This window comes from Hyperolius riggenbachi, chromosome 1, assembly GCF_040937935.1.
Source record: "Hyperolius riggenbachi isolate aHypRig1 chromosome 1, aHypRig1.pri, whole genome shotgun sequence".
Taxonomy (NCBI): Eukaryota; Metazoa; Chordata; class Amphibia; order Anura; family Hyperoliidae; genus Hyperolius; species Hyperolius riggenbachi.
Window position 1 is genome coordinate 120,891,267 of NC_090646.1, and position 12,980 is coordinate 120,904,246.

Sequence of the window (12,980 nt, forward strand, 5' to 3'; positions counted from 1 at the left end):
GTAGCATTTTAGTAAGAGGCTTTTTGTTCCTTTTTAGCCCCTTACACACTCCTATTAGATCTGGTTCACCATGAGCTTGCTGGGCAATCTGTAACTATGAGGTAATTTACACAGTCCTTTTTATTTCAATGTTTTTCAAAATACCGGTAAATGTTTCAAGTATGAGAACCCGCTGTCTGGACCATAAGCCATTGAATAGTAGGTATTGTACAGCTAAGCACATGCAGCCCACCTCCCTGTATTTGATCCGTGACATAAAGCGGTGATCTCAGTGGGAGTATGGCAGTCAAGGAAAACCATAACACAACAGTGGGCGACATCATTGCACTCCGGCATAGAGAAAAGCTGCAGCAACTCCCCAGTTTACAGAAAATGAACAGCATTTACCAAGGAGCTGACCCTGGTTTTGGCTGCTTGCCTTCTTCCTGCGCAACATATAGTGCTGTGCTCCATATATAACAGCGCTTGCCAGTATTCCATTTATCGTTTTATCGAATGGGTTACTTCACTATTGTGTATGGTTTTTATTTTTAATGGGGGGGGGGGGGGGGGGGGTAAATGTGAAGTTGTGAGGCTGATTAATACAATTTTTTGCAGCTTGGAATTGGACCAAACAGTAGCTGATAGTTCTGATTGGTTGGTTTAAATCCAGTTTGCACATATTTGCATAACCAAAGGTTTTGCATTGTATTGACCACCTCTAGAAAGGAATAATGCGATCCACCTTTTCAACTTGAAAGGTGCAAACCTCAGAAGTGTTCATGTTTCTTGGTGTCACTGCCTCTTGAGTGATTACTGCTAATCTTGGAGGGAAAAAAGAAGACTAATGACTTCTAAAAGTAACACTTGCATGTGACTAACTAACTAACTTGCAAGTCACTAACTGGTGAAGCTAAGGCCAGAATGACAGCTGTGGGGATTGCACTCTATTGGCCCGTACTCACGGGCTGCAGAAGTGGCCTGTCGCCAGCACACGTGAGCGTGTGGGCGACAGGCCGGTGACAGCTCCTCGCCAGGTCCCTCCGCGTACACACGCGGAAGAGGGACCAGCGGCGAGACGGAAGCTGTCGCCGACGTTCCTCCTCCCCCCGCCGGAAGCTCCATTTACCACAATGGAGGTTGCTGTCGCTAGTCCGCGTACTCACGCGGACTAGCGACAGTTGCGGGGGAGGTGCGGCGGCGACTGTCGCCATGCGATTGAAACTTTCAATCGCATGGCGACATGAGCGACGGGCGACAGTTCGGGGTGTGCGCGCGCGCGACGGCCCATACTCACGGCGACCTGTCGCCGCAACACGCGCGCGCCGCGTGTTGAGGCGACAAAAGTCCCTCGTGAGTATGGGCCATAACAAAGAATACAGTAATGGCAGCTTGGCATCCCTGTCCTCCTCCTTTACATACAGTACTTGTGTTCTGGGAATCCATAATGTGCACGGCTCTCCAAGATGTCTGAGCAGTAGTTGCGGTCAAGATAATGGGGCTTATCCACCCTGTACCATTGCATCTGTGTCTATACTTTGTATCAGAGCTGTGGAGTAAGAACAAAAATCGCCCAACTCCAACACCTGGTACCCAAAATTGCTCCAACTCCTCGACTCTGACTCCTTAGTCTAATACCAAGGATGTGGAGTTGGTACAAAAAGCATCCGACTCAGACTCCTCAGTTTATTGAAACCATCGACTGACTCCAGGTACCCAAAAGTGCTCCAACTCCTCGACTCCGACTCCACAGCCCTGCTTTGTATGCACTGTAGCTTTCAGTGAGTGTATGTTGCTGTGTCCTCTCATTTGCATGGACAGTTGAAGGGGTCATTGCCTTTGTACCTAGGTCTAAAGGCCCATACACACGGGGCACAACTGTCGCCACAAACACGTGGCACGCGCATGTCCGAGCGACAGTTGCCCCGTGTGTATGACGCGCGCCCCCCGAACTGTCGCCGGACAGTAAAGTTGCTGTGCGATTGAGAAGTTCAATCGCCGGCGACAAACCCAAGTGAATGAAGCATCCAGCCGGGGGATGCTCCCTTCACAGACGGCTTCCGGCGTGTCTCTGGCGAGACGTGTGGATAGCTGTCACTGCCAGGCCTGGCCTCTTGTTTGCTGGCAACAACAGACAAAAGTAGCCCGTGTGTATCCACCATAGAGGCATTCAAACGTTTGCTCCATGATTTCTGTCAACCCCTCTGGAGGCCAATATGAAACTATACCTATCCTTTTTTTTTCATTGATTAAATTACATATTATGTTTAATGGAATCAAAAGATTCCATTAAAAAGGAAGCAGAAAATGGCCGAGAACTATGGCAAGGGAGTCTTGCATACTGTACCTCTGAAATTTAATGGATGTCTTATCCCACTAGACTCCACCTGTAACTGTAATTGCACTTATCGGGGGGTCACTAGTTCACTACACATATTGATGAAGACTTGTAAGCTCATTTGTGGGAATAAAGCCCAGTACCAGAAACAAATTCATTATCAGTTTGAATATCTGGAAAATATTCAAAACCTTTTTCTGGTAAGGTTTAAAGGCCCAAATCCAATAAACTTTTTCTCCTGAGTTTTATCCCAGTAGATTTTTTTTTTTTTTTAAATGTAAAAATAATTTTTTAGTAATTTAAAAGGTATTGAAAATTATGTAGAAAAAAAATAATAAACTTTATTTTAGGTATTTTCTTGTATGTTGGGAGCTGGTATTTTATTAGTAATGCTTGAAAATCTCTCCTCAGAAATCATGCAGGAGAAAAGTGAGTCACTAATGACATGTTCAGTACACATGGTGCAGCTTGGTGGCCCAGCAAGCAACACTGGTGCCTTGAAGTCCTAGAGTCCCAGGTTTGAATCTCGGCCAGGCTATTATCTGCACAGAGTTTATGTTGTCCCCACGTTTGTGTTTGAGTGTTCTCATTCCCCAAAAATACTGTGGGCTGATTGGAGTCCCTCCAGATTGGTCCTACACTATGGTAGAAACAGACTATGACTGGGCTATTAAGCTATATACTCACCTCACGATCCCAGTGACGTCCCACAACGACGAGCATTCCCCGATCCATCTTCCTGGCGCAGGTATACACAACAGCACATGAAGGATGAGTTCATGTGATTGCAGTACAGTACTTTGCGAGGGAGTCGTTGGGGATCTTAAAGATCCTTTCCGCTGTGATGGTTGTTATCGCCGCACGTTGATAAACGTCGTCTGCGTAATCGCCCGTCTGTACCCACAATGCAAGAAACTTGGAAACGGTTGCTTGTTGCTCAACTCAAAAAAAATCACAGACCGGTGGAAAAATCGCATAGTGGGTACGGGCCTTAACAATATGATGGTAAAGCACTACTGTAAAAGCAAAGTCTCAACTTTGAGGGGAAAAAAGTGTTTAGACTCCCGGGGGGCCAAACTGATTGTATAAAACATAGGAGAAGCCAGTGCGTTCCGTGAAAGGGCATCTCAACAGCCATGTATTAAAGCAGTATGATGTCATTCGACCTTTCGCCATCACAGTTATCAACAGTAGCGAGAACAGTTAGTCATAGTAAGACAGCCCCACGGTGTAAAAAGATTTATGGAGGGCTAGAAGGAATAACACACCAGTACGGCAATGACATGGGCTGCTTGCTTTCTGGAATGCAGCAGCTGAGGAGAGTTTCATGCAAATCTGTTCAAAGGTCACCCAGATTACTGAAGGAAATCATGATCATTGCCCTTTTTACAGCCTCTTTTGTTTGTTTTATCTCCTGTTTTGTTACAGCTTGCCACTCCTGTGTCCTTATAAACTTCGAAACCCCAACAAGTTGCACAGAGGAGTTGTCTGATTTTTCAGAAGTGATTTTTTTTTTTCCTAATGTCTAGTGGCTGACTTCCCCAGACCCACCCCATGCTATCTCTTATGTATATACAAGCTTCCTAATCATCAGCACTATTAATCATGTTCCAGAGACAACTGAAGAAAACAAACCTTACATTTTATAGATGTAGTGAAAGCTCCCACATGGTCACAGAATGTGAGATATTTTGCTATGTCACAGAGGAGTCAGAACTTTTCCTCCAGTTCTGGATAGTGCTTGGAAATGTGGTTGTTTGTGTTTCCCTTGGGAAGGTCCTCTGTCACTTCCTGCTCTGTGACAGATGGCACCTGGACAGAAGGTGAAGGGAATTCCACACTTTTATGGCTGTCACAGAAGGTGGCAATAAATGGGGCACCTGGTCCAGTGATGACTATCAAAGTTGACTTTTCCCCACACATTCTGACAAGGTAACCACAATTACCTGGAAAGGGAATGAGGAAACAGGCAGCACTACAAAAGTTTCCTGAATCCATTTTGGAAATCCTGCAAAACTCTACTGACTTCTCAGGAACAAGGAATGAGGTGAACTCTTTGAGGACACAGACAGCAACAGTAGTGAGACAATTTCGGCACCCGTGCTGCACCGGACTTAGGCGCCACCAAAGTATGCAGCGTGGATATTGTATGGCCGCGGGGGGTGAGTTGGGCGCAGGACGAATGACAGCTCTCCCTGCTGCCGCTAAACTCCCCGGCGGCGTTAAATACTATTTCCCCTCTGAGTTGTAGCATCTCGGAGGGAGATGTCATTCAGGGTCTGGTGATCGATGGATGACCAGATTACTCTTGCGCGGGGCGCACTTCACAGCATTGCTGCTATGACGGTGCCCGGCTTCAGCGCTGAGCGCAGTGCGCCAAAGTTAACTGTTTTGATGTTAGCGTTGCTCACTGTGTATTTTGGTTGCCAGCAATAGCCAGTGCCTGAATGACAATAAAATCCTCATAATTCGGGTGCTGGCAATAACACAGGCATGTCTAACCGGTCCTTTGAGGGCCGAGGTCCTCACATTTTTGACACAGCTCAAATGAATTGATGGGTCTGAATCAGGAAAGGTGTGGTCCATGAGGTAGAACACATTCCTCTCTTTCTCAGTCCATCCTAAACACTGGCATGGATCTGGCCCTCCAGGCCTGGAGTTCAACACCTGTGCAATAGCAGAAAGGAAGAAATTAGCTAATCAGTATGGGGAATACGGTATATTTTGTTATATTTCCCGAAATTGCGTAGAGCAGGGAGAGCCATCTTTCATCTTCCTGCACCCAAATTACACGCTTTGCCTTATCAAACAACTGCACAAAAAATATTTTTTTTTTTTCAAACATGGCTGTCAGCTTTTACTACTAAGGCTGGCCGATTTGTACCACAACGGCTTAGGAAAGTTGCACCGCACGTTATAGCTGCAGTCAGTGTGACCGTCATTTTTTTTTTAAATTTGTTTTAATTAACATGGGAATTGCAGGGTAACGCACTGCAGCTTCTGCGTTACCGTGCGGCGCCCGGAGCACTTCCGTCGCACCGCGGCTACTGTGGCCTGAAAATAATGGCCACTGCGGCGGGAGAGATTACCACGCTACACGTGTGTGTTACTACTGAGATCACCATGATGTTCACAACCACATGCAGGATGTAGCGCTGGAACAGCTGATCGGCGGTTACCTGGTCACCAGAAAACCTGCTCATTCTGCAAAGCTGTAAAATCACATTCCTATTTCCTATACAGATGAGAGTTGGTGTCTAGCGCAGCATGATTTTACCATCTCTGATCCCAGGGTGCAGCTTTAAGCTGGCCATGGGATTGGCTGGTGATAATTGACTGTATTCTTAAAGAGAACCAGAGCTGAAGAAGGGAAAAAGATTTTATACATACCTGGGGCTTCCTCCAGCCCCATAAGCCTGGATCGCTCCCACGCCGCCATCCTCCGCTGTCTGTATTCGGCGGTACCGGGTCCCAGGGCCGGATTTGTACTTTTTACCGCCCAAGGCCAACTATACCGTCTGTATGGTTGTTATCTCTGTGTGCCCCAATGAGAATTCTCCTTACTTTCCATCATTGGATGTCACAGACAATAACTATTTTAGTAATATGCGTATAGATATGTTATGTTTGCCATCTCGTTAATGATGGACCCATTGTGTCACCATGTGAGTTAGACTGATGTGTACCTGCAGGACAGAGCTTACAGGTCTTGCAGGGATGACAAAAGTACAGGACAAATAGTTCGAAGGTTAAAGCTCTCCTTGTAGATAGGGATGGCTCCATAGAACAGCTTTACTGCCCCTCACTGAGCCGCCCCTAAATTTCTGGTGCCCTAGGCCATGGCCTAGGTGGCCTTGCCAGAAATCCGGCCCTGCCGGGTCCCGTACTTTTGGCAAGTCGGCGGAAGCACGCGGCCAATTTTCCGCATCACTGGTGCTCTCTCCTTATCCTTAGCGTGCAGCGCCTTACTGCGCAGCCGCATGCGTAAGGGTATGGAGGGAGCCCCTGTGTATGCGGACAATTGCCCGCGTCCGCCGGAAGTGATGGGACTCGGTACCGGCGATAGAGGAAGCGGATGATTGCGGCGTGGGAGCGATCCGGGCTTATGGGGCTGGAGGAAGCCCCAGGTATGTATGAAATCTTTTTATTTTTTTACTGTCCTTCCTCTCTGGTTCCCTTTAAGCCTGGTGCACACCTTCAATTTTGATTGGCCAATTTATTCCCTCTATGTAGTATGAGAGCCAACAGATTTTGAACACTGTGAACAGATTGCGTAGGTAAACTCTTACTGCATGAAGGTGGTAAAATAGATCAGTGATTGGCCAATTAGAATTGGATGTGTGTACCAGGCTTTATGGGAATAGAAACCTACAAGCATAATCCATTTTTTTCATATGACACTTTTCACAGAGAATAATGAACCATTCACCTCGTCCCTCAATAGGGCTCACAATCCACTTGCTACAACAGGAACACTCATTGTATTATTTGATAAAGAGTTCTGAGTTTGACACGGGATTGTTTTTGCTAATATTTATGGCCACACATACAGAAGACGTTTAGTTTGCCGTTCTATGTGTCTTTTTGACAACGTGCTTATTTTTCCCCCAGTAAGTGACAGCTTGTCATCGTGCATCAAAGCAATGCCACCTGCTGGCCTTTCCTGGGTATGATTTGGTGAAGAGATGACATTTTGTCAGGAGGGAAAATACATATTTTTCCCTTTGTCACAATCACAATTGAACAACATAAACTCTCTTAAGAAAGGATCTAATTTCCTGTTCCGCCTTCATATATTTATAAGGAGATTCCTGTCTTCCGTACAGTGACTGCAAACCTTTACCGGAAGGGTAGTATTTGTGGAACTGCAACACTGTATTGTGGTAACTAAACAAAAGCTTGCCTCTGTATGACCTCAGTTTTTGTTCCTTTATTTTTTTTTTCTATTTAGACGTCAGTAATATAGTGGTCATATTTATTTATTTATTTTGGGCACGCCATACTTCCTTTACATCATTTCAGGTAAAGACAATCCAGTTGTTTCTACGGCTGAGATTTACTGGTGCTAAATTCTACCACTTCCCTTAATCCCCTTCTTCCCTGAGAATCCTAACCTTCCCACATTACCTTTAAAGAGAATGTGAGGAGACATGTGGAGGCTGACATTTATTTCCTATTCTCAATGGACATTGCCTGGCTGTCCTGCTGATACATTACCTACATTACCTCGAATGCACTTAGTCCTAGACCCTGAACTAACATGCAGATCAGATGTGTCTGACAGAAATCTGACAAGATTTTCTGCATGCTTGTTTCGGGTGTGTAAAAGTCTGTACCCCCACACAATTTTTTTGCGACGTTACTTCTTTTCTTTCCCACGACGTGCAACTTTTTCTGCGTCGAGTGATCATTCCTGTGATTTTGCGCCGTGGGTACACTTACACAGTTACCTCAGGATGCGCAGCGATCATGACTGTTACGACGGATCAGATCTTTAAGATCCTCAACGCCTCCCGAGCAAACTACCACAATCGTTTCAACTATTGTTCGTGCCCGCTGTGTGCCTTTCCATTTTCCCACAGTAGAAGATGGGTCGGGGGCACTCGTTTGTCGGGTCATGTCACTGTAGTTTCTCCAATAAAACTTCTGGTTGGTATTTAGCTTTGTTCAGACACTTCTGATGCCTGGAAGATGAGAAGGACACCAGACAACTGGTATTGTTTAAAAGGAAATACATATGGTAGCCTCCATATGTCTCTCACATCGGGTTCCTTTTAACCCTTTTCCTAATAAATAAATACCTAACATTAACCAGGGCTGTGGAGTCGGAGTCGTGGAGTCGGAGTCGTGGAGTCGGGCAATTTTGGGTGCCTGGAGTCGGAGTCGGGAAAAAATGCACCGACTCCGACTCCGACTCCTAATGAATTTGTAACTGTAATTAAAATAGAAAATATGATAAAATGTTCTATTTCTCAGATAATAGTCATTAAAAATAATGTATATATACAGTAATAGCTGTGCTTAGTCCACAAAAATGAAATAAACCAGTCAAAATTAGTTACTTGTGCTGCTTCAATAAAGCAGTCCCCGTATTTTTAAGGTCAGATATACATATCTGATTGTGACTGTATATATGATGTGTACACAGGAATCTCTTATATATACTAAATAACATCTATGCTGTAAGAATAAAGCCTGATGTGTAGCTGTGTCACTAATAGAGATGGTCAACGAGATGGAAATAATTCTGCATTGATGCTGATTTATGCAAATGTATGCACTCCCTTTGCTGATGAAATCAAATAATGTGATATGTTATTAAAATTTGGTTTCGTGACTACAAATTAAAGGGTAACTGAAACGGATGAAAAGTAAAGTTTTATACATACCTGGGGCTTCCTCCAGCCCCCTTCAGGCTAATCAGTCCCTCGCTGTCCTCCACCACCCGGATCTTCTGCTATGAGTCCTGGTAATTCAGCCAGTCAGCGCTGTCCGGCCGCATGCCGCTCCCACAGCCAGGAACATTCTGCACCTGCGCAATAGTGCTGCACAGGTGTAGTATGCTCCTGGCGGCGGAGTGTGTGCATGCGCACTACGCCTGACTGGCTCAAGTACCTGGACTCATAGCAGAAGATCCAGGTGGTGGAGGAGGACATACAGGGACTGATTATCCTAAAGGCGGCTGAAGGAAGCCCCAGGTATGTATAAAACTTTAATTTCATCTGTCTCAGGTTTACTTTGTTACACAGTAGTACTATACTCTACATATGCACTCCCCACAGAGCTGCAGGAATCCACTGAGAATGCTGTCCACATTGAACACAGAGGTGTTGTCTGTTTACAATCTCCTCATTCCCCTGCAGAGTACCTGCACATCATTCTTACATGTACCCACACTTACATTGCCTAGGGCCTGATAGATGTTCTTTGTTCCGGTTTGTACCTTTTACAAGTACTCTTGTACTCTTACCAAGGACTAGTTTTAGTCTAAAGGGAATAAATATAGTAGTCTACATATCCTTCTCACTTCAGTTGTCTTGTAAAATTCCTAAGCGTTGGCAGTTAAGAGACGAATTTCATGTTACATACTTTTAATCAACAAAATTGTAATATGCAAATTAGAGGAGTCGGAGTCATGGAGTCGGAGTCGGTGGAATCCTAAACTGAGGAGTCGGAGTCGGAGTCGGTGGATTTTTGGACCGACTCCACAGCCCTGACATTAACCACAACTTTTTAATGAAGTCTAACCATAACATTGACCCTTTAGGCGAACCTTAACACTAAACCACTACTGATCCATAACCCAATTCTAACCTGTAACCTGACATTGACCAAGCCTTTCCTGACTCTTACCGTTCTGTTTCCACAAATATTGCTACAAACCTATCAAGATGGGGAGTCTTGATTACTACTTTGGGTGCTCCTCACGTGCATATGGCCAAGTGCTATAAGTGCTCCTAATGTGCAAATAGCCAAGTGCAATAAACAGTGTTCACCCCAGAAAATGTTTCCAGCTGGGTGGCATGAAAAAGTGGCCGGGTGGGGCATGATGGGAGAATGCAGGGCGAGGCTTCTCTGTGCAACTCTGCTTACAACATAGAAAGAGGATTAGAAGGCAAGCCGATGACAGCCGGGTGCTCACTAAAATTAGCCGAGTGGAGCGCTCAGGTAAAAGTCTGGGGAGAACACTGGCTATAAAGACTTGGTGTGCATAAGCATTTTGGCCAATAGTTACACCTGTCCTAAATGCTCTGCCCCTCCTACTTGCACGTTACCTGGCCTGACCTTCCTAATCTCAGACATTATCACTACATGCCTCTTGGTTTCCGCGAGCCTAATGGGAGAATTGCACAAATATCAATTTTATACATTTTACTGCTTGTTACACTTATTGCTCTCTCATTGTAATGTATAAACCAAGGACAGAAATATATACCCTGGTCTAAGGGAAAATGAATACTGCTGAGTTTAACAACATTGGTCTTTTTGTATTTTTCAGGTAGGAGCACAAAGGTGGCGTGGATGCCATAATGCTGATGTTCGACCCAGTTCCTATCAAGCAGGAGGCCATGGAGCCCATGCCGATGGTATGTACAGAAAAGGATCATTTTATTTTATCCGTTTTGTATTATTTTCATTTTCTTATGAGTGCTTTTGTCTAATGTTATGTAACATTGTTCAGATATACTGTGATGTGTTAGACAATGCCCAGCTACAGTTATTGCCCATGGGCCTGCCAGGAGCCAGGTTTATGTATAGCTGTACATTGTGCTGCAGCCAGACTGGTGGTCATGCTCCCAAAACCTTCCTGTGCACCTCTCGCCAGTGCTGGCAGCCGCCTCCCGCCTCACACTGGTGTCCAACACACTTACAGCAAGTGAGGTAGCGGTAAAGTTGGTCTAAACCAGCCTTACTCCCAGCAGTCACATCACCTCGTCTACTTTCCTCTCTACCCTCCAAGAAGACTTGTGTCTCACGGAGCGGATGTAATTGTCCCCCAGGCAGGATGTGAATACTTAGACAGCAGTAATTGTTTTACCAGGACACAAATAAAACCGCTTTTCCCTCCGCCGTAGTTTAACTCTGTGCTTATGAGCTCTGACCAGAGTGGCTGAGTGATGGTCTTAATTCCTTTCCATGCGCCAATTAAACACATTTTACAGAATGCAGCAGCTTTATGCCAGAGATCATTTGGAGGTTTTACTGTTGTATCGGAAAAGTAGGGGCTGAAAATCTGTGAATACTGATGCTGGATGTGGAGCTAGTTTAAAAGGCAATGGGTGAGAAGGTTTGATCATCATTAGACTCCAGCAAGTGGGATGATTACTTTTTAACCACTTGCAGTTGCCATTAGTTAGTAAACTTTAAATTACACAAAATAATAATTTTTTAATGTACCAAAGCAGATCGTGCATCATAAGCCAGGAGGACGTCACTGTTTACATTTCATTTAAGCTACGTATACACTTTCAAAAATTGTCACCTGGAAAGATCACTATGGGGATGTTCTGTTCTGTTCTATGGCCGGGGAGGGGAGAAGTGCCCCGCTGCAATTTGTTTTCTTTTTCACATAAAAGATTTTTCCAAAACATCCCCCCTACTCTGGAACTCCCTTCCACAACCTGTTTAGAAATCCCCCAATTTCACAGTCTTTAAAGATTACCTGAAATGGCATGGGACATGATAGATTCGACTATATAAATACAGCAGCTATGCAATGGCAGCTTACAGAGCAGATAAACTGTACTTTGGGAACTTGTAATTTGTAAACAGACAATATTGTTAACAAAAACAAATATGATAAATGTATGGGTAGTAAAAAGTAGGAAAACACATTTATATTGAATGTTATGTTTATGCCACTTTAAGTTAGAAAGCAAAGGGTTTCCTTTGAAGAGCATTGAGGTGTATAATGTTCTCAATGGACCACTATTGTGAAAAAAGTAGGCAGTTAAAATTTGACAGAATCGTCAGGTTTTAGGCCAGTCCATCTCCTCATGGGGGATTCTCAGGGTTTTCTTTGTTATCAACAGCATTTCCTGAACAGTAGTTGCAAAGTCTGACAAAATAGTGTGCAGGTGAGTAGGGAGGCAGGCTGGTATCGCTCTACTTTTTACTGGCAGTTAAACTGCTGTTCAGGAAATGCTGCCGAAAACAAAGAAAACTCTTAGAATCCCCATGAGGAGATGGACTGGCCCAAAACCGGTCAGTTCTGTCAGATTTTAACTGCCTACTTTTTTTCTCGATAGTGGTCCTTTAACACAATGCTATATGAAGGGAGATCTACATCAGAGAATGGATACATCTGCCAAACAGTGACAACAAAACAAGCCCTTGCTCTGGTTTTACAGAGCCCTGTGTTAACGAGATCATTCCTATTGTTATAGTGGTGGTGTGCTTGGCACTGACATGCTTAATGTGTGTGTAGTAACATGAAATGTGGAGGCAGCTTGCTAAGCAGTAAGTCGTTCGCTGCAAACTGCATTTATCTTGGATGTGATGCCTTTTTCCACATGTGATAATTCCATTATTCCCAGTAAATATAACCTGTGAGGTGATGGGAACGGAGCCAGCCGCTGTCACTGGGCTTCTGTGCAGTAGGAAAATACTTTCACAAGAACATTTGGTTTCTATCTGGAGTTAGAGAGCTTATGATATTAGGTCATTTCTATAAATCGACTCTTGCTTCTCTTCGCCAGTGTTTGTGAAAGAAATCAGGTTGTCATGGAGCCCAGTCTTCGCATTTTGTCAGAAAAGCCTTTAAATGAGTCTGAGGCTTATTCTGCTGACACGTCAAAAGCGGAACGAAAACATCTCCGCTGGAAGGAAAACATCATTTATGAGTTCTGCTCCTAATGGCAGCTGATCCCGGTTTGGATGCTTTACCTGCGGTCTGGAGACCATCTTGGCCGTACAACCCTCTAACAAAAGCCTCTGGCATCCTGAGAATGAGGAGATCTATGCGCCAACCACTAATTTCGGTGACTTGTGAGTTTCCAGCTGTTGCGGACCTGCTGTGTTTTAGGTTTGATGGGGCATGCTGGGACTTTCAGTTCTAAAAAAGGATCCAGATTCCTAATGACATGACCAGTTTATTGAAAAATAAGAATGTCCATTATCTGACTTTCTAAGTCCACGCTGTTCAGGAGCAGCACCATATCCG

General features: G+C 44.6%; 1 protein-coding gene across 1 annotated transcript in view; it reads left to right on the plus strand.

Moving 5' to 3' along the window:
- The window catches only part of KLF3 (KLF transcription factor 3), a 90,067-nt gene that overhangs the window by 50,602 nt on the left and 26,485 nt on the right, over positions 1 to 12,980 (plus strand). Inside the window, exon 2 of the mRNA XM_068278452.1 lies at positions 10,317 to 10,404. Within this exon, the coding sequence (XP_068134553.1) occupies positions 10,348 to 10,404 (57 nt within the window). The 5' untranslated portion in view covers positions 10,317 to 10,347. The remainder of the gene's footprint in view (positions 1 to 10,316; positions 10,405 to 12,980) is intronic.